General features: G+C 38.1%; 2 protein-coding genes across 2 annotated transcripts; both read right to left on the reverse strand.

Moving 5' to 3' along the window:
• Nucleotides 1–1,182: 1,182 nt before the first annotated feature.
• Nucleotides 1,183–16,365, reverse strand: LOC149381445 (protein SHORT-ROOT 2-like). Its single transcript, XM_089601353.1, has 2 exons — nucleotides 16,290–16,365; nucleotides 1,183–1,811 (listed from the first exon to the last, which is right to left on the reverse strand). The coding sequence occupies exons 1-2, from the start codon at nucleotides 16,363–16,365 to the stop codon at nucleotides 1,183–1,185; spliced, it is 705 nt and encodes a 234-aa protein (XP_089457479.1).
• Nucleotides 16,366–16,627: 262 nt separating this feature from the next.
• On the reverse strand, nucleotides 16,628–17,662 carry LOC149381446 (uncharacterized). Its single transcript, XM_089601355.1, has one exon. The coding sequence runs from the start codon at nucleotides 17,660–17,662 to the stop codon at nucleotides 16,628–16,630; it is 1,035 nt and encodes a 344-aa protein (XP_089457481.1).
• Between the last annotated feature and the right edge of the window lie 5,173 nt (nucleotides 17,663–22,835).

A 22,835-nucleotide genomic window follows, 5' to 3' on the forward strand; every position in this document is an offset into this window, starting at 1 on the left:
AACATAATTTCATTTTTTAATCTTCATTATTTAGTTACGTAACACTAAACATTTTTTAATCTTCATTATTTAGTTACGTTACCCCTCTCTCTCTAATAGTATTGGGTGCGACAAATGTCACACCTAAAAGTATTAGGTGTGTAATTTTTATATCTGGTGCGACACTGTCGCACCGAATACTACTAAACATTAGCGAAATTTTTAGTCATCTGGATGAGTTTCCGGTGCGACATGTCGCATCTAATATGTGCTTAGGTGCGACATGTCGCACCTAATACCATTCCGCACCAGAAATGTGAATTTGTAGTAGTGTACAATGTATACACGAATGTATTTTGGAGGATATCATAATAGTATTATTATTTATTAATTAAATTATTTATTGAAATCATTAGAAAAGATTAATTATAATTCTTTCTCTATCTCACTTGTTATCCTTCAATTCTCATCATAAAACATGATAGCTAGTTTCGGCTAGTGATTATCCCACACATAACTCGGTTGAAAGGTCCTAGATTCAAGCCTCATGATTCATAAACTACAGAAATGCATGTCGGTCTCCTTACAATTGGAAGATTTATCTTTCAACTTGATGCTAAAAAAAAAAAAAAAAAACTCTCATCCACAAATCCGACATTTAGCTCCGTCATCTTTTACACCTACTACTTATTTTGCTTTGTGTTTTTTTTTTTTGAATAGTACGGATTTTCCATTAAAATAGGGTAAAAAAACCCATCAATACAGGAGAATAACACCTTAGTACATGGATTACCAAGACCTAAGTCAAGGTGAATCTAACACTAAATTCCGGTAAAAGAACGATATGTGCAAACTTCCGACAACGGGAAGAATTACAAGCACCAATAGAGCACACAAGAGGCTCGTTAAAAAACCCAAAGAATGGCGATGGAAAAATCCAACCAAACTCGGTCCGATAACCACGAATAGGGTGGCTCTTCAACCTGCATAGATAAAAACCTAACAAGAAATCCACTACGGGAGATGCGACTACAGCTAATCCGAGTCCAAAACAAACCAAAACAAAACAAACATAATAAAAATTAAAACGATCCATACTCCAACCAAGAACCCTGTAGCTAAACTGAAAACAAAAAACCAGCCACCAAAACAGTAAACCAACCACAAAAATCGGTCCAAACAACCCAGATCTGCGAACCTTCGTCACTCCTCGAAGCGCCCCGCGAAACTTCCCTGGACCCCGCCGCAGAAGTCGGCTTCCTCTTCGACCACCGTCACGATCTCGGGGTTGAGCGCACGCCGCGCCGCCACGAGGGCGTGGGGAGAGCGCGCCCTCCTCAGCGCCCCCGCGCAGCTCACCGCCAGGGCCTCCTCTTGGCAGAGTCCCAGGGCTCGGGGGGTGAGGTCGGAGGCCACGGCGGACTGGAAGGGCACTCCCATGAGCCTGGCGAACTTTTCCATGCGGCGGCCCACCACGGCGGTCAGGGCGGCGCCGTCTGCGGTGGGATCTAGCACGGTGAGCCTCATGGCGGGAGTGTCCTTGTCGGAGGAGCGCGTGGCGAGGGCCTCAATGAGGGTGGGCCACTGGGTGCAGAGGGTGGCGCCCAGGTCGAGCACGTGGAGGGCCTCCAGGAGGGCGGCGTTGGAGGCCGCGTGGCCGAAGGTGGTCCAGGGCGTGACCTCCTGGAACTTGAGGGCCAGGGCGCGCGCGGAGTGGGCGGTGGCGGAGAGGGCGCGGAAGCGCGTGGGCCCGCAGGCGGTGGCGCGGCACAGCAGGGAACCGGGCGGTGGCGAGCGGGTTCGGCGGCGAAGAAGCGGAGAAACGGCATCCACTGAGAAGTGGGTCACGTGGAGAATCGCCCTCCCCTCCGGACCGGAGCCGCGACAGTGACGGCGTCCGAACTCAGAGGGGCGGCGGCGGCGATTTAAAATTAGGGTTTCTTTCCCTGTTCTGTTCCGAAGAGAGAGAGCGACCTGGTGCGAATAATTCCTATTTGCTGTTTGTTTTTGCTTTGTGTTTTTTTTTAAACGTGCTTTATTAAACCCTCTCCGAACGTGCTTTAATAAACCCTCTCCGAATTTTCATGAAAGGGAAGATTAGTACAAGAAAAAGTACCCAATGCATCTTATTAATCACCGCCATCCGCCTCAATTTGGTATTACTTTGATATAATGAAAAAATTGCCCTATCTAATTGACAAAATATATCCTTAGCCATTCGAAAGAATTATTTAGAAATTCTTAATTTTCAACGATGATTAATTATCTTCTAAATTTCAAGATTGGAGAAAAAGTATTTCATGTTCTGTTGTCAAAATAAGAGGAATGTACATCTTATCCTCAAATAAAAATAAAATTATTTGTGTCAATGCACAACAGTGGTCCACAATTTTTTTTCGTTTTTTGTTTTTGTTTTTGATTTTCGTTGGTTTTTTTTTTTTTTGTTTTTTTGTTTTTTTGTTTTTTGTTTTTTGTTTTTGTTTTTGTTTATTTAGATAATAAAGATTGCACATGTCGTAGCACAAGGCCAGGTACATGTTCTATTGTCGAGACAAATAATAAGCACATAAATATGTTGATGATGTAAGTTTATTTATTTTATATCTTAAATATTGTACATTTTATGCTTAGCTTCTTTATTATATAATTAAGAATGATTTTTTTTTTTTACAGATAATTAAATAGTTATATATTCTATATTATTATCGTTTTTCATTAAAAAAAATTACATTTGAGCCTCGAAAACTTCTATTTCAATAAGGCTCCGTTTGTAACCCGGAAAATAAGAGAGAAAGTGAAAATAATAGAGAAAATGAAAATGTGAGAGAAAATAATATAAAAAGTTAAAATTCTAATTGTGTTTGGAAGTCATGAAAAATATGAGAGAAACTCGACGGGAAAGTAACGATGAGACCAATGACGGAGCTAACTCAGGTCCATGGTGGGTTCCAGCCCCCCCTCAAATTTTTTTTATTTACATTTTTGCCCATTTTTAAAAAGTTTTACATTTTTTACCCTAAAAAATTTACACTTTTGACCCATTTAAAAAAAAAATTCATTTTTACCATGAATTTTTTTATTAGCCCCCCCTAAATTTTTTTTATTTATATTTTTTGCACATTTTCAAAAAAATTTACATTTTTACCCTAAAAAATTTACACTTTTGACCCTTTTAAAAAAAAAAAAAATTCATTTTTACCATGAATTTGTTTAATTAGCCCCCCCTCAAATATTTTTTATTTACATTTTTAGTCAATTTTTAAAAAATTTTACATTTTTAACCCTAAAAATTTACATTTTTGACTCATTTAAAAAAAATCATTTTTACCATGATTTTTTTTAATTAGCCCCTCCAAATATTTTTTATTCAAATAAGCCCCCCTATTGAGCTTTCTGGCTCGGTCCCTAGACGAGACACACAAATGTGATCCCCTCATAGACAAATTTGGAGAGATTCTCATTTTCCATTTGATTTTCGAAGGAAAATGAAATCCTCATTTTAGTTATACATTTTTACTCGCATTTCCAATCATTTTTTTTTCTACTCTATTTTCCTCAATCCAAACAACCTAAGTAAAATAGGAGGGATTTCCATTTTCATTTCCCTCTTATTTTCCGGGTTCCAAACGGAGCCTAAAAAACTACAAATCAAATAAGAATACGAAAAACAACATAAAAAATATCTACCACTTTGAACTATTAATTTAAAGTAAGTGATAAGTGTAAATGAAACGGAGGCCACCATTTTCATGAAGTGAATATGGCAAGATTGAAATAAAAATAGTATAAAATTTAATAACTTAAATTTGAAGATAAAATAAACAAATTAGGTGGGTTAGGAGGATAAACGCTCTATGTGAAATTAAATGTTTGGCATATGGATTCAAAATTAAGTCAAAAACCACTTTCACTCAAAGAAAGTGGACAAGGTCAAAACTATATAGTCAAGCATTTTAATACTGAAAATTAAATTAATAAATAATGAAAATTAAATTGACCAAGAGTACATGATATGAGCATAAATTACACAATAAAATATATATAACCTAAAATGAGCCGGGTTGAAAACTAATCGAGCATAAATAGAAACAGGTCAAGTATAAATAAGATTGGACTAACCCAATCGCTTCTCTCGAAAAGACTCGAAAAATGCCAAAATTACGTTGTCCAAAATTCTTCTTTAGAACACTATAAATAAATTTTTAAACACCTATATACAAGCAATTTACTATTGTAGTAATATGAGTGACAGTTAAAAATTATTGACACCATATATTTGGATAATTTTGTAAATTTTGTTGATTTTACACAAATTTTGAATGTTAAAAAAACCTATTATTTAGCCATATTATATAAACAAAAAAAAAAATCAAGTTTAATTCACAACTTAAATATCTTGATTGTATCCGCTTTCTAGATCAAGGTGCTGATTTTAATATTAATTACTCTAATACATGATAAGGAAAGACAATAGCGGCTAACTTTTTGCTAAACATTTTTACTCCTAAAAAAAATACATGAGTTGGAATCAGTAAGAAAAAAAGATGATAAGAAAAGGCTTAGTTTACTTGTAGTCTAGATTAATTTACCTTAAAAAAAATTTAAAATTTCCTTTATAGACGAGACAAACCGAGGCCTGAAGCGAAAATTAATTATTAAGCCTTAATTTTTTTTTCAATGCAAATAGATTTTTTTCGTATAGATAGACCCATAAAAGACTAAATAAAGATTAAAAAAATAGATTTTTTTAGTGCATTGTTCTATTTTAATGATAGTTTTAAGAATTATAAACAATTTAAAATAAATATGTTTTAATAGGTAGAGGGGGCAAAATTGTCTGAATAAAAAGATGAGAAATCAAGATACCATAATCATAAAAGATGAGGATTATTTGCGTCAAAAACTTTGAAATATTATGATAAAAAATACTATAATCTTTAATTTGGGTAAATTTCATAACTAACCTAAAACATGGCTCACTTTTCATATTTCACTAATATTTTCAAAATATTTTACTAGTAATCATTTCTCTTTGTTTTTGACAAAAATACCCTTATGTTTCAAAAATTTAGTCAACAATTATTGAAATTTGATCACCAATTATTGAAATCTGATAAAAAAGTATTGAAATCTAATTAACTGTTATTAAAATCTTATTAACTATTATTGAGATGTGGTTAAAAGTTAATGAAATTTGGTCAATAGTTATTGAAATATGGTTAACTATTGAAATCTAAATAACTGTTATTGAAATCTGGTCAACAACTATTGAAATTTGGTACTCTGGTTAACTGGTATTGAAAACGATTATTTATGAAAATTAAAAGGTTCACCGGCTAATATTGAAAAAATTTATATAAAAAAAAATTACTTTCGACTATTTTCACCTTTAATTTTAATTTTGACTAATATAATCCAACAAAAAAAGTAAATGATTTTTTCTTTTTATGAAAAATATAATGGGCCTTTTATAACAATTCACTGATTTTGGGCCTTCATCCAAATTCATTGAATCCTTTAGGAAAATGGCCGGATCTACTACTCAATTCAATGATTTGGACCAAAATATAGAGTTTCTTGTTTTGGACACTTTTAGTAGTTACTTAAGTGAGCAAGTACATATTTCCCTAACCTTCATTCTTCACGTTATCTTCTTCTTCTTCTCTCCTCACCCGCGCGACATTGGAGAGCAAACAGAGCAAGGAAAAAAAAAATTACAGACCACATCATCCAAGCTCTCTTCCCGGCCGGCCACCCAAAATCATCACCACCACTTTTTCTCGCCTTCCTTCTTCCTTTCCTATTCTCGTGCGCCACCACCGAGTCTCCTCCATCGCGCGACTCATAGCCACCGATCCTTCACCGCGCGCGCGCCGGCCGAGAGAAGGGAGAACGCCGCTGCTGCCGAGGCCCAGCTTGGACGCGCACCTCGACCACTCCGATCATCTTCTCCTTGCTTAGCTCTCTCACATGGATCGCTGCCAAGGAACGAGCCCAGGCGCGCGACCACCGAGTCTCCTCGAGCGCTCGACCGCCGTGAAGTGTGCGCCGCCGCGAGCTAGGAGAAATGTCGGGAGGGAGAGAGAGCTTGTGGAGGAGGCCGGATTTCAGGAACATAGAGAGGTGATGAGATTTCTTCAGATTGGAATCCATGTTGATTAGGGTTAGGTTTTGATTTGGGGGTTTTGGTTGTGAACGTGTTTTGATGATTTTAGTTGAAGATTTGAATTGCTTTCGGTGATGATTCTTCTGGTTATGGGTTTGTTCTTGGTTTTGGACGAGTGTTGTTTTGGATTGGGTCTTGGCCGTGAGCTTGGTTTGCTTGTGTGTTTTTGGCTGTGAGCTAAGGTTGGCCGTGAGCTTGGTTTGCTTGTTTTTGGCCGTGTTTTACGTTTTGGCTGTGTGGTTCTTTTGGTTGGGAATTCTGAAATGTGTTGTTGTTGTTGTTGTTGTTGTTTAGTGTCTTGTGATAGAAAATCTGAGCCTCGGGAGTTCTTTGTGTTTTAGTTGATGAATCGCTCAGTTTGATTTGATGATTGATTTGGAAAATGGATTTGGGAGTTGAGATTTTAATCGAGATTTGATTTGAGATTTGATATTTCATTCGGGCTCGGGTTTCTGTTAGTTAATTCTGAGATTGAAATGTGGTTTTTTTATGACGAGTTAAGTAATTTAGAAATTGACTCGATGTTCATTTCTGAATTTCACAGCTCAGTCGCAGATCAAGTCAAAGCGAGCGAAAATCGGCGGAAACTGAGCGCGTCGAAGCCAAAGAGTAGTGAATTCAGAAAAAGATATTAAAGCTCGATCTCACTCGTGAGTCGTTTATCGCTTTATAGCGTTAGACTCGAGTTTTAATTTTTGGATTTGAGATTGTATTCAGGGATTATTAATTATTTATTTAAGAATGTTCGAGAATTTAAATTCTGGTTAATTAATTCAAAATTCCCGGTTTGTATGATTTTTCGGATTATTCATTTAATTTATTTAAGACTCATTAAATTCTCGAACCCCTGAACCGACTCGCAGTGAATCCCGATAATGAACCTTAAGCTCGTCAGCTTCTCCCGATGAGCTATTGTCATTTATGTTTAGGAATTAAAGACGTAAAAAAGACATAAATTACTGAAATTGTAACATATAATTAGTCATTCATCCATTATTGAAATACACTCCAAGTTTCAAAAAGACATATAATTAGTTATTAAACTATAATAACTGAAATTAGTTCCAAAAACACATACAACTATAATAAATCATCCATTCCTCTCGGACAAAGGAACTGGACTATTGCATGTAGTCTGGTTGTGATCAACTTCTCCACATCGCGAATACTTCCTAAGAATAGGCTCTTCCCCTTGAGAATGTATCCGTCTCTTCTTCGGTCTACTGACGACACGTGATCTGTATGTCGGAGGCTTGTCTCTCATTTATACAACAAATATGTTCACTCTCATACCTGAATAAGAAAATTAAAAAATCAGAATAAATTTAGATTGATATGTATAATTGTAATAAAAACTTTCATAAATTGTAGACTTATAAGTCTACAATTAACAACAATTGTAGATATCGACGTCTAGAGTTGTAGTAACTGTAGACTTATAATATCTACAATGAGACTATTTGTATATATGTATATCTACAATTACACCAATTGTAGATATACATGTCTACAATTCTTGTAATTGTAGACATATAGGTCTACACTTTGCGAATTTTCTCGCACACGCAAGTGCACGTGGTCGCAATAGTAATAAATCGTAAGAACGAGTCGATCCCTCGAGGATTAGCTAAATAAGGAATCTGATAATCACAAGCTAATATAGAACTAAATATAAGTGATTGGATTGTTGTCACAAAATTTAACTAACACGTCACAAAATTAAATAACTAGTTGCACAAAAATTTTATTGGATAAAGGGAAGGATTATGGTTCACGGGTTCACAAAACAACTTGGATTCGCTGAATTAAGAAAAGAAACAAGCTATTGAGATTCACACTTTTCACTACTCATACTCAATTTAATAGAATTGGTAGATCCCTCTCAAGCATCTAACAACCTAAACCGATACCGGAATATCATCTTTCGATCTCAACTCCTTACAAGCACGGCTAGCATAAAAACAAGAGTATTCTCACGAGTCTAGAACAACCTAGCTATATCTAGCCTAGGAATGAATTCTAGTAATCCACACAAAAACACGACAACCTAATCTTACTCAAGCATTAGAGTTGAACATAAAACAAGCATGAGTTCATGACATTCATACAAGCATTAAGCATAGTTATGGATTAAGTAAAAGTGATGAGAAAAACAACAACCTAACAATTCTAATATCATGAATCCTACATCGTAATGAACCCGCTACACCATAGCCCTATATGAGATTAGTTCATATTGATGACTATGACAATAAACATACACAAAGATGAACACAAGAACAATGAAGCAAAAGACATCATACTTGAATTAAAAAAGAGTAAGAGATAGAGAATAGAACACTGTTTAAAGTCGTAGCAATGGTAGAACTCAGCAACTCAATCCTTGTCTTCAAATTTGAGCTACAAAGTATGAACAAAATGCTGGAAAATTTCAACAAAAGAAGAAAAACTAAAAGATGAAAAAGTGTTCTTGGTTGATTCCCTAAAAAATCCTTTCATGCATGACTTCTTCTGAAAGTATTTGTGTTTTTAAGGTTGAATGAGGTTATTTTCGGAGCCATATGGACCTTTCATTTTGATCCAATGGCCAAAATTCGCTCAGAAACGCAACATTGGAAAATGCTGTTTTTGGGACCGCGCGGCACGCCCTTTTTTCTGCGCGGCGCGCAGTCCATTTTTCCGGCTTCGCGCGGTCCGCGCGTACGACTTTGGAGGCGAAAACGGCGAAATTTTCGTCCGCGCGGCGCGCGCTTCCGGTTCGCTGCACACCACTTTTTAAACGGTCGTAACTCCTAGCTCCGACGTCCGATTTATGCAAATAAACATGTGTTGGAAAGCTAAGAGGGAGCTCTATCCAATTCTTGAAGTGGATCATCCAAAATCATCATTTAAAAATCCCAAAAATCCTGCGGAATAGGACGTCGTTCCTTGTTTTGCTCCAAGTTGTCCAAATGTGTATGAATCTCCTTTAAATTGTTCAGAATCGTCACATGATGCGCTAATAACCTCCTCAAGACCCAATTGACCTCTTAAACATGAAAATCACTCATAAACACACAAAAACTATCAAAAACACTTGAGGACTCGTTAGTTTGTAGTCCGGGAAATAGGAGTTTTACGCGTAATAAACGCACCTATCAAATCTCCCCAAACTTAAACCGTTACTTGTCCTCAAGTAACAAAAAGAACAAAAGCACACAAAAGAAGTTATCTAAACAAAACGGGTAAAGCTTAGACCTTGCAATACTCAACCAACTCGTGTTTGCCTCAATTAAAATCTATAGACTTACATAAACCCGGAAACCCACAATTTTAATGTTCAAACCAACTACCAAATGAGATAGAAATCATAAGAGCTCATGTTACCTTAGACCGTTTTCAATGCTTACCCGTCTCGTGAGCTTTCGGGCACCAAGTCTCGTAGGCTTTCCAACCTCCATCGAGAGAACATAAAAATCGAAAATGAATAGGAATTTGTTTTGATTCAACACACCCATATGCCCCATCTTCTCCCTTGATCTCCACTAATGTGCACACATCATATCTAGCCCGTCAATGAGGTCTTAAAAGGCTTGTAATGTTCAAGGTAAGGTCAAAGGTATGGAAAGAAAATTTTAGTGGCTCAAACATCAACTTTAGCGACTCAAATCTCACCCAAAAATACAACCCTCACACGAAGTTCACTCACTCACCCATCCCTACGTTCTTGGCATCAAATTTCGCCCAACGAGAATGTTTTACTTAGTGTTTTTATTTCCTGTGTTTTCCCTCCAAACTTCGGCTCAACAACAACAAGCGACAAGTCTCTAAAACAAAAACATAGAACACGACGCCAAAATAGAAATATATGAAATAAATAAACACTTTTTTTTCTTTTTTTTTTCAGATTTTTTTTTATTTTTTTTTCGGTACAAAACAATATAAATAATCACCGGCGTGGTGTGTCTAGTGGACAATGTAATATGTAGAGACGAGTCGGAGAACATGTCATAAAATAGAAAGAATTCAGTCAACAATGTGACTCAAGAGTCGCTAAAGTCAATGAGGTTCTTTGTGGGATTTTCAAATAATCGGTTCGGCTTTTTCTGACTAAGTATTGAGAATGGATAGTGTTTGGCCTTTTGTGAGTGGATTCTAAAAGATAAACAATTATGGGTTGGCTTTTTGGCTTGACGGGCTATTCCTAATACCTAAATCATCCTTGCTAGATCAATGTGCACTCAATTTCGCTTCGATTAGGGATCAGATAGGGTTCTAGTGTGTTCGGTGTTCTCTTTCAAACGATCAGCTAGACTACTCTTCAAGGTTTCTTAAGCTTCGAGACATGCATTATTTGGGTCTAGTATGGCAACAATAGAGCTCAACAACTTCTTTCACACAATGTAGTTCATAGGTTAGACTCCAAATCTAAGGCTTAAGATTATCAACATCCTTGGCAAACACATATGAATCAATCAAAGCAAGCAAGCACTTAGTTCTACCTAAAAACACAAAACAAAACTAAAAACAAACAACCTAATAATATACAAAAGTTCCCGCAAGTCAAGAAAAAATTCCCCTCAAACTTAGGATGCTACATTGTCCTCAATGTAGACTTGAAAAACGGGGAGAAAAGACTTACCTTGCGAGGGTGGTGAACGCCCCTACTCGCGACCTTTTTACTTAACGTGGAGGATCTTCTTTTTCCTCATCTTCCAATTTCGATCGGGAGGCCTCGTCCATTGATTGACCCATGTAGGAATAAGCGAGATAGCATGATGGTTCTCCGAGTGTGGATAACTCGGCGGCTGTGGAGGCGTCGGATCGCGCCTTTTCTTTCTCCATGGAGGCGGTGATGGACTCTTCTTTTTCCTCCACGACGGTGTCTTCCTTCGTCTCCAAGGAGGTGGTGGAGAGGTGGACGAATGTGGCCGATGGAGATCACCACGGATTTGTTCATGCTTGGCACAATGAGGCACATGGGTTGGCCCTCATTTGTGGTAGTTTCTCCGCGTTTTCTTGCCACCGAAATTGACAAGCACCGAGGAATTTGAAGATTCCAAGGAAGGTCTCCTTGAGGAGCTTGAAGCTTGTGACATGAAGGACAGGGAGACCATGCTTCTCAAGTATCGGTGATAAAGTGACAACGTCAAGGAGACGTTGTGGGCATGTCTTCTTTGGGAGAGAGAGCATTGGCGGTGGTGAAGTGGGCGGTGGGTTTGTCGGTGAAGAATACGACTGAGAAGAGGTCAAAGTTCATTATACTATATTTTTTGCTGAACGTGCTCAAACCCGACAACCCAAATTGGCTGTGTAAGAACAACATTTATTATGTGTATTGCATTTCGATAAACTTTTTTTTAATGTATAAATTGATTGTATTTTATTAAGGTACCGAACATGAACTATGTCAAGTTGGTGGACAACTTGGACAAGTTCAACCAACACCCTTGGGAAAATATGGCCTGAAATTTCCTCCATAACAAGATAACTGTGAAATCCCAATTTTTTTTAGCTTAATTAAAAGGCTAAAATATTTTTTTTAGCTTAATTAAAAGGCTAAAATATATGTAAAGTATGTTTATGTGGTATGCATGCTTTAGGGTATTTTTTTTATTTAGTATACTCTTTAGATTACAAAATATGGATATAATATATATATAAGTTATATATCATAAATAAATAAGTTATGTATGCATACTTTACATATATTAATATATATATATATATATATATATTATAACATATAAATTAAAGTTAACGTGTATGATGTAAATAGTATATATATATATATATACATATTACTTTACTTTATATAAAGTAATATAATTAAGTTATTATACGTTAGTTTTATATATATAAGTTACTTATATATATATATATATATATATATATATATATATATATATATTAATAAGTAAAGTTATTTAATACAGCGTTTTATATACATATATAAGTCAAGTTATATATAGCATGTAGCAGTTACGTTTTTATACATTTATATAATATATAATATACATCAGCGTGTGTGTAGTGTAGGTTTTAATAATATTAATAATAATAATTAATATATTAATATTATAAGTAGGATTATGGTTTGGGCTTTTACGGTTTGGGTTTTTAGGGTTTAATTAAGTCATATTTAAACATCGCTTCCTCTTCTTTTAACGCTTCTTCTCTGCTCTCCCTCCCCCATCCCTCTCTTGGTTTGAAAATTCGTAGCTCCAATTAGGTATGCTTTCTTTTCTCTCTCGTTCGGATTCCTTGAAAACGGTTTCTTAAAACGCTTTCCTTGGTTTCAAAAAGTATGGTTTTGCGTTGATTCTTTTTGGAAACGTTAGGTTTATGTTTCTTCTATCTAAATCTTTAATCGAAAAATATTTTTATGAAATACAGAATATTTTCCGATTATTTTCAAATCAGTGTACAAACCTGAGACCTGTTCCCAATTTTCAGACTTTAAACGCTTACTGTGAATTCAACAAATTTGGTTTTGCGTTGATTCTTTTTGGAAACGTTAGGTTTAAATGTTTTCTATCTAAACCTTTAATAGAAAAATAGTTTTATTAGATACAGAATATTTTCTGATTATTTTCAAAACGGTGCGCAGACAATTTTTGACAAAAATTTTAAAGTTAGATTTTAGCACTTCTTTTATTTTTAATAAATAGTTAAAAATTTATTTTGGCCGTGATGCCTTTACAAAAAGTTATCAAAATTATATTTTATACGTACTGGAATTTTTACAGAAGTTTTCTCAGAGTTTTAGTTTTTCACCGAAACCTTAATAGCCAAGGGTATTTTGGTAATTTCACTTTGAAAGTCGTTTTTGAAAATTTCCAGAACCTGAGTTGTCTTTAAAACTTCTTCAACAATAGCTTAATAATTTTTTCCCATCGATTAGGTTCCGAGCCGCGTAGCTTTTCCGACCCGTCTAGTTTTCCCGAGCCGTCATCGACCAAAGGTCGTAATTTCCGAAACGAAGGTTAGAATAATCTCACTGCAACATGGATTAGTTAAAAAAATATCCTAAGCATTATCTGATATGAAGTATTTATGTATTGTGTGAATTTTTGTGTGTGTGTTTGTACGGAATGTGCTTGGTATGATATGATATGACGATATGTGAGTTTATGTTATTATCTTATGCTGTGTATTAGAATATCTATAACACGTCTTATCTTTCTAGCTATGTTATCATTTATGTTTTATCTTATGTCGCTCATGCTTTTAACGTAATAAACATGATTAATAAGTTAAGTAAGCAAGAGAGTCGTACCGCCTCGAACTACGGAGATAACTAGAGGAATTTCTCGAGCCGAACTACGGGCTCACATAGAGAGTTCCTCATATGTTTATGTATGTGACGGGGCGTTCTATGGGAGGTCGCAGCCCCATGATTCGTTACCAAAGTGTACACTGAAATCGGTACGGCTACTCTAGGGGACCCCCGAACTAAAATACGATAGACTTTTAATAGGGTATCTTATGTCACGGTTAAATTTAAAGTACTAATATCCGGTTCATGCATTTTATTCTATTGCTTCTGTTTTGTGAGTTATAGTTATTCTCGCTGAGCGTTAGCTCACTCTATGTATATACGTCCGTGTTATAGGTAAACAACATATGAACAAGTGAGGAAGGTGGATCAGCGGCGGCGATAGTGAGAGGGTTGGGTTATGGTTGCCGTTTTCGAAAATAAAAGACTTTCGCTTTACTTCCAGTTTTTCAATAATCCAAACCCAAGGTTTTAGTTTTCATGGTTTAAGTTATGTTTTTCAATTCCGTTACAGGTTACGACTTTATTTATGGTATTGTTTTACAACGGTATTTTTGGGTTTTAGTTTCCGATTATGCAACTTTGACTTTTTGGTTGTTTTCGTTCATCAAGTTTTAAATGAAAATTTATTTTTAGGTTATGAGTTTTCAAACTTTATATTTTAAGTTATGTTTTTAAGTTTTCTTAAATTTTCTTAAGTTTTAAAAAAGTAAGATAAGTAAGACGGTCCGAAAAGTCGGGTCGTCACAATAACAACCTACATTTAGAAGTCAAGTTCAAGGGACACGAGCAAGGTCAGACAACAAGGTTTCTTTTTGCCTCTTCATATATTGGCGTACGAGTCTTTTCCCATCCTCTCAGAGCAAAAAATCTTCCATAAAGTTCTTGAGACCGCCACTCCTCTCATGCTCCGTTGGAAATCTGTGTTTAAGCTTTCTGCGCTTAAAATGCGAGACATTTGTTTCTCAAGCTCGCAGGTAAATCTTATTTTGATTTATGATATATATGATAGCAGATTGTTTAGTATCATGTCCTTCAATTAATGTACTAGATTATTTACACTCACTTGGCTCTTCCACTTTTGCAGAGAAAATAAGAGGTGTCCAAAATCAGACGAAAAAAAGTCAAAAAATCCAAGAAATAGGTGCCTATGAAACTGGCGACGAATACTGACAAGCATTCCCAGGTTAATTTAAACAAAATGAGCGTTTACATTTTTGTCAAGAAACACATGTGTTCATTGACATCTTTGTCAATAAATTATTGAGTTTATTGACATTTATGTCAATAAGTACATTTATGTACTATATTGATGTGAGATGTTTTTCATTCTATTAGGAGCGGTTGCGTGCTTTAGAGAATCTGATCGATGTAAAGTCTGATCTGAAGGACATTTATGGCAAAATTCACGAGCTAAGCTAAATTGTCAAGGACCTTGATGAGAAGAGCTAATTGATTTTTCCGAAGAATAAAGACGAGGGACAAGGAGAGAAACAGGGTGAAGATGAAGAAGAAGGGCCTTTTTTTTGCACCCCAAGCCTTCTAATATGTCATATAAACTCCAAAATATGTCATCATGTAACCAAGATTTCTTTCGGTTTATAATTCTTTTGACGAGGATCCACAAGCTTGTGTTTCACAACATCTCCTACAAATAATGACATGGCCTTTGGATTCCTTCTCGACTCCTCGAAGCATGTATGATATTATTTAAATAAACACTGTGATTTTTTTTATTGATATCAGTGTCAATAAATCATAGTGTTTATTGAAATTAATGTCAATATATTACAGTGTTTATTGAAATTAATATCAATAAGTAACAGTATTTATTGAAATTAATATCAATAAATACTGTGATTTTATGTTCAGGCTCATGCTATGAAAATGATGTGATAACTTCATTAAAAGAGTGAAAAATAACAAAAAATTAGGTAAATAGCCAACTAAAACGTTTGGAATTGCTATATAGTCAACGTTTCGTAAATCTTATGTAAATAGCCATAAATATGACGTGGCCTAATAAATGGAAGTAGCTATTTCCCTAAGATTTACGTTTGTAAATATATGAAAATGGCTATTAACCTAAGTGAAATTCTGATTAGTCGAAAAGACAAGATGTCGTACACAATGTGTTGACAATGTGTCCGACAACTTGCTTGAACACAGATTATGGATAAACAACAAACAGTGCAGTAAAAGAAATACAAACGATATGGTTACCCAGTTCGGTGAACAACACCTACGTCTGGGGGCACGCTGCCAGTGGAAAGGATTTCACTATCTTGTAGTCAATAGTACACACAAGGTTTATATCTGATTACAATCAACAAATCAATAAAAACCTAGAGACTATTACCACCAGTGATCACCTAGTCAGGGACTCCCCCTGAATTTGAGCTCCGTCTCAATTCTACCCTTCGAGCAACCTCCTGGCTCGGATGACCTTTAGTCTTCAGCTGTTCGTGAACCTTCAATCACGAGAACACAAAACCCAACTCTCACAGACACTCAATCTTTGTGGAATAGTATTTGAGAGAAAACACCGCTATCAACAAAACACACAGCCTCCCAGTCCGCCGGTCTTGCACGTCTAAGAGCTCTGAGTGTTTTATCAAAAGCGTCAAGGCTGCTAAGGGGAAGCGCATGTCTTTTATAGAAGCTTTACAATCCTGGAAGGTATCTCGGGTTTCCTTACCCGGCCTCAAGCGAATATCACATAGTTAAGTCACCAGCAAGGCAAATATCGTGCAATGAAGACAGCAGCGAGAGATATCTTGCAATGAAGACAGCAGCGAGGCAGATATCTTGTAATGAAGACAACAGAGAGGCAATATCTCAGAATTAAGACACTAGCGAAGTAATCTGTCAAAACTGAAAACTTGCCTGAAAAAGAGTCTGCACACAGGAGGCGAGATATCATACCAGAAGTAGAAACATGATGACCGACATCTTTCCTCATAACTTGCACTAAAAAATAAAGCCAACAAAAAGTGTAAAAAGGCGTAACAACAATCTCCCCCTTTGGCTATTTTTTAGGCAAGCACTTCCGGGAACAGTTCTCATACAAGCGTCATGACCAGAGAAGAGAGTCAAAATAAATGACTTCATGACGCCTCTCCCCCTGATTGCCTCAAAATACCAAAGGCAAGGATCAAACAATGGCCTGAAAAGGATGAGAACTTGAACAAGCAGCATTACAAAATCCATCAAGAGAGAGAGATTTAAGCCAAATCACTGTTGTCACCATCATCCCAGTCACTATCACTATCTTCTTCACCATCTTGAGACTTGTCAGCATCCTCAGAGTCTTCCGCAGCATCAGAAACATCAGACACAGTGGCTTGGCCCGGCTGAGAAGAGGTAGCTGAACTAGGAGCAGTGAGATCTTTGACAAGAGCTTCGCACTTGGACTTCCTGTTGGAGAGAGTCTCGATGGTCCTTTTAAGAGTCTCAATCTCCTCTCGAAGTTCTCTCAACACAGTTCTCTGAACTTCCTCTGTCATTGTTCCCAAACGAAGTTTGCTTCCTGAGATGTCAGATGTCTCGACAGAAGGTCTGACAAGATCTTGAGCATGTTTCCCTTCAAACAATTTGGGACTGAAGTTGAGAGCACCAGGTCGTTTGCCCACCACATCTGAACTTCTCAAGATGTTCTTGTTTTGTTTGAGCAGGATGCCAGTGATGAGAAAAGGGAAACCTATGGGAAGCTTCACTGCAAAAGACTTGGCATGCTTTGCCAAGTGATCAAGCACAAAATCACCAAAATCAAATGAGGAACGGGTACCTATCTGGTAGATTAGGCGAGCCAGATCCGTCTTGATACTCGACCCATGAGAAGAGGGAGCCCAATTGGCGATGCCGATGTGGTAGAGGATAGAGTATTTGGCAGTGAGCTCGGCAGAAGACAAAGTCCCCTTGGAAGGCCAGACTTTGGTTTCGTCACCAGTGATTTCTTGATCAATGATGTCCAGGGGTGGAACCCTATCGGCAGTGATGATCTTCCCCCGACCAAGGTACTTGTTGATAACATCAGGAGAGATCTCAAAACAATGTCCTCTGACGAAAACCTTCCTGAACTCTGCTTCGTCTGGAGTATCGAAGGATGGGGAGAGATTGACAATAAATTCCTTCACCAAAGCCGGATAGAAAATCCCAATGCTTGTGACAGTCCTGAGCATCTCAGCGTCGTGCAGGAGCTCCATGACAGCATCAATCTTGAGAACACCATCTTCTTTATGGAATGAGACATTGTTCATGGGGCAGCAGGGACATTCTTCGGGAGCTTTTGCCCTCCCACGGATCTCTTGTTTCCTAAACCAAGAGAAATCACTGGTTCTTCTTCTTCTTCAACCTCATGGTCCTCGGCAATAGGAGACAAAGGAGTCTGAGCCGACTTCTTTACACGCTTTTTTATCATGCCCACCTTTTCTTTCTTCTTCTTCTTGGCAGGGATATGAGTAGCAGGAGAGCTTTCTTCCAGAGACTTTATCTTTTTCTTTCTCTTCTCCGACAGAAGAGTGGCGATACAGACGTCATCATCTTTCTGAACCTTCTCTTTCAGAGAAGCAAGAATATCCTCTCCATCGTCCTGGACTTGATCAGTCTTCCTTTCTTGCCCCAGAGATGATGTTGGGACATCTTTCGCGACTTCTTGAACAACCTTGTGAGGGCTCTCAATGGGAGATCCTCCAGGAGTCGCCTCATCTTTTCTTCCAACTTCAGAAGAACTGCTAGAGCTTGCATCTCCGGTGATGTCTGCGATCGAGAGGGTGGCTTTCTTGAGTATTGCACTTCTAGCGGCGGAGAGAGAGGGATTCACAGGAGGAATTGATGACCCAGTGATTGCACCTCCGGCTTGACCATCGGCGCGTTCACTGGATCGCAATCCTCGTACCCTGACACCGTGCTTGTTGCTCTCCGGTCCAGGTTTCTTCGTCTTGACATCTTTCACTTTCATTGTGGCCTTCTCTTTCTTGGAGGGAATGGTTGTGTTAATCCCGCTTCTGGTACCAACCATTTTGAAGAGAATTTCCAGGAAACTGCCACACAAGTAACCGTCGAGAGGGGTGAAAGTGCAAAAAAGAGAAATAAAGCTCAAGAACAGCGATGAAAAACGGGAAATTTCAATATACGAATAAGAGGTAACTTCCCTTTCTTTCTCGAGAATGGAACCGTCTGCATGTATGAGAAACTGGGAAGTATTAACACAACGTCGTGGCATGTAGTGGGCTTTGATCCATCTTAAGCCCAAGGAAATAACAAGTGGCATTTTAGCCCGGCAATTCAGTCGAATGGGCCAACCAGAAAAATGGGCCCATGATAAAACTTCCAAGACAAGAACGCGAATAAGAAACAGAGAAATATCAGCTTTGACAACACAGATGATAAAACCAATAATCCCTCCGATAAACAGTAATTGCTATTGCTCAATAACGCACAATCCTAGAGAGGATCTGAGATTTTCAAACCGGTTAGCATCCAAAGCCTTGGTGAAAATATCTGCGAGCTGTTTTTCGGTGTGAATGTATTCGAGTTTGATCTTTTTATCTTCCACAAGATCTCGAATGAAGCGATGTCTGATCTCAATATGCTTGGTCTTACTGTGTTGAGCAGGGTTCTTTGAGATATTGATGGCGCTGATATTGTCGCAGAATAATGTCATGACATCTTGTCCAACATCATATTTAGCGATCATCTGTTTCATCCAGAGGAGCTGTGTGGAACTGCTCCCTGCAGCGATGTATTCAGCCTCAGCTGTGGATAAGGAAATGTAGTTCTGTTTCTTGCTGAACCAGGAGATGAGATTGTTTCCAAGGTAGAAACATCCACCAGAGGTACTTCTTCTATCGACCGTGCTACCTGCCCAGTCAGCATCACAGTATCCCACAACCGTAGAGGAAGTATCATAGGTATATAAGAGGCCAAAATTGGCAGTTCTGGAGATGTACCTTATGATTCGCTTGGCTTGAGCTAGATGGCTAGCTTTGGGATTGGCTTGATATTGCGCACACACACCTACATAGTAGGCTATGTCTGGTCGGCTGGCAGTGAGATAGAGAAGACTACCAATAATACTCTTGTAGATGCTTTGATCAACATATTCTCCATGCTCATCCTTAGTGAGTTTAATGTGAGTAGCGGCAGAGGTCCGCTTGTGAGAAGAATTTTCCAACCCAAAATTCTTCACTAAGTTTTTGGCGTACTTACTTTGGGAGATAAAGATACCATCATTCATTTGCTTGATCTGAAAGCCCAGAAAATAATTAAGCTCGCCGACCATACTCATTTCAAATTCAGACTGCATTTTTCGAACAAAAAGGTCCACCATCTTGTCCGACATTCCTCCAAAGACGATATCATCAACATAGATTTGCGCTATCATGAGGTTGCCATCCTCTTTCTTTATGAACAGGGTTTTAACAATGCCACCTCTGGTATAACCATTATGCACAAGGAACTGAGTTAGTCTTTCATACCATGCCCGAGGAGCCTGCTTAAGGCCGTAGAGAGCTTTTCTGAGTTTGTAGACATGTTGTGGTGAGCTGGGATCTACAAAGCCTTTGGGTTGGGCCACATAGACTTCCTCATTCAAGTACCCATTGAGAAAGGCACTTTTAACATCAATCTGAAAGAGTTTGAAGTGGAGATGACAGGAGATGCCAAACAAGAGTCTGATGGCTTCAAGTCTCGCAACAGGGGCAAAGGTTTCATCAAAGTCCACACCTTCCACCTGTGTATAACCCTGCGCCACAAGTCTAGCTTTGTTTTGAGTTATATTGCCATGCTCATCAGATTTATTTTTAAATATCCATTTGGTTCCAATGACATTCACATTGTCAGGCTTAGGAACTAGCTCCCAGACTTCATTTCTTTTAAACTGAACAAGTTCTTCTTGCATAGCATTAACCCAGTATTCATCATCAATAGCCTCATTTACATTCTTAGGTTCAATCTTAGAAACAAAGCAGAGATTACCAATCATCTCCCGATAGTTTACATGAGGTTTTGGGCGAGTCCTTATTCCTTCACTGATTTCGCCAATCACCTCATGAGCAGGGTGATTTTTCTGAATTCTTCTGGAAGGAATTCTTTGTTCAGTCTCAGGAGGTGTTTCTTCATCCGGAACAATGTCGCTCATTTTGTCATTAGCATTTGTCCTGACATTAGGACCTTAAGAAGAGATGTCGTCCAACAAGTTCTCAGCAACAGTCCTGACATCTGTGTTACTAGGAAAAACTTCATCTTCATCATTAGTACTGTTAGTAACATCATGATCATCGTTTACCACCACATTTATAGATTCCATCATAGTCTTAGTGCGTTTGTTAAAGACACGATAGACCCGACTATTTCTAGAGTACCCAAGAAATATACCTTCATCACTTTTGGGGTCAAATTTACGTAGAGGATCCCTGTCAGCAAGGATATAACAAACAGAACCAAAGACATGGAAGTATTTCACATTTGGCTTTCTCCCCCTCTATATTTCATAATGAGTGATGGAAGTACCTGGACGAATAGTAACTCTATTATGAATATGGCAGGCAGTATTGAGAGCTTCAGCCCAGAAATGTGGTGGAATGTCTTTGGCCAACATCATCACTCTGGCCATTTCTTGAAGGGTTCGATTTTTCCTTTCAACATTTCCATTTTGTTGTGGTGTGATGGGAGCAAAGAATTCATGGGCTATTCTTTCTGCAGTACAGAACTTAGCAAAGCTCATATTCTCAAACTCCCTCCCATGATCACTCCGAATTCTGATCACTTTGCCTATGCTTTCTCCTTTTTCTCTCTGAACCTTCTTGCATAAGGCTTCAGAAACAGCAAACGTGTCAGATTTCTCGCGAATAAAATCAACCCAAGTATACCTGGAGTAGTCATCCACACACACAAACACGTATCTCTTCCCTCCAAGACTCTCGACCTGCATCGGTCCCATCAGATCCATGTGGAGAAGTTCCAGAACACGAGATGTGGTAAGATGTTGCACCATCTTGACCTATTTTCCAATCTGGCATTCACCACAGATTTTTCCTTCAACAATCTTTAGATTGGGGACACCGATAATGACTTTCTCAGAAACAATTTTTTGCATGCTCCTGAGATTCAGGTGACCAAGCTTTTGATGCCACAGCTTGGTTTCGTCAACCTTGGTCATGAGGCAGTTGTTGTTTGGTACAGTAGACCACATGTAGCAGTTGTCACGAGATCTGGTTCCTCGCATAAGTTCATCCTGTTCCTCATTAACCACCACACACTTATCACGAGTAAAATTGACACGTAAGTTCATATCACAAAGCTAACTAATACCGATAAAATTAGCAGTAAGTCCTTCTACCAACAAAGCCTCAGTCAAGCAAGGCATACCAGGATAGTTTAACTGACCTTTACCCAAAATTTTGGCTTTTACTCCATCTCCAAAGGTAACATGACAGTTAGAGTAAGGTTTCACGTTGGTCAGGAAGGTGTGATCACCTGTCATGTGGCGTGAGCAACCACTGTCGAAATACCAGTCACTCCCGGTGGACGCACTCAGAGATGTGTAGGCAATATTGGCATGATAAGACGTATTTTTTACTCTCCATTCCAGCCGAGTAAAAGGTTATCGGCGAGGTAGGGCATTCATGTGAATGGATTTTTGCTGTCGGACATTTCTCCCGTATAGCCGATAGCAAAAAGGTCGAATATGGCCCTTTCTACCACAATAATGGCAGACCCAACGAGATCTGTTGACAAGAGACCTGGTTGATCCAGAGGGATGTTGTTGATGTAGATCCGGGAATTTGTCACTACCAGATGGTTGAGGCATGTTTTACGACATCTGGCTAGCCTGCTGTTGGGGTACAAAAGTGGTGTGGGATGATGAAGCACCATGAGTGAATCCAAGACCTTCATGTTCTTTGCAGGTTTGCCAATGGTGAGGATTTTGTCAAGAATGTTAGTCCCGAAATTCAGCATCCTGACAGATTTAGTCATCTGATCAAGTTCTTCATTCAGCCGACTGATTTCTTTCTTCAGGTCTACAATGGTCTCTAGAAGCCTTGCCTTGTCTTCAGTCAGAGTGAGGATAAGAGCACTCTGTTTGTCGAAAATCTGGGATTCCTCAACCCATTTGGTGTGCAGAGTATTGTATGCATCATTCATGGCGTCGTCAGAAAGTTCTTCCTCTAGAACAAATTTCTGGGAGCATTCACCAAATTCATTAGTAGATTCATGTGTGTGAATAGAAGTAGTAAAGGCCACAAAGTTACTTATCTGATCGGAGTCGCTATCTTCATCTTCTTCATCCGATAGAGTAGAGTTGTACCCATTTTTTTTGTTTCTTGAGGAAGTTGGGACACTCCTTCTGAATGTGTCCGAAACCTTCACATTCATGACACTGAATACCTTTCCCTTTTCCGGAGCGTTCACCACTTTTACCATTCCTGT

Source organism: Urtica dioica, chromosome 11 (genome assembly GCF_054948205.1).
Source record: "Urtica dioica subsp. dioica isolate 48M chromosome 11, U.dioica_male_clone48M_v1_H2, whole genome shotgun sequence".
NCBI classification, from domain to species: Eukaryota; Viridiplantae; Streptophyta; class Magnoliopsida; order Rosales; family Urticaceae; genus Urtica; species Urtica dioica.

Coding starts and splice junctions, on each gene's coding strand:
- LOC149381445 (XM_089601353.1), bottom strand. CDS start 16,365: ATGAGGAAAGATGTCGGTCATCATGTTTCTACTTCTGGTATGATATCT. Junction 1,812..16,289: donor GTGTGCAGACTCTTTTTCAG/GCAAGTTTTCAG, acceptor CCCACTTCTCAG/TGGATGCCGTTTCTCCGCTT.
- LOC149381446 (XM_089601355.1), bottom strand. CDS start 17,662: ATGAACAATGTCTCATTCCATAAAGAAGATGGTGTTCTCAAGATTGAT.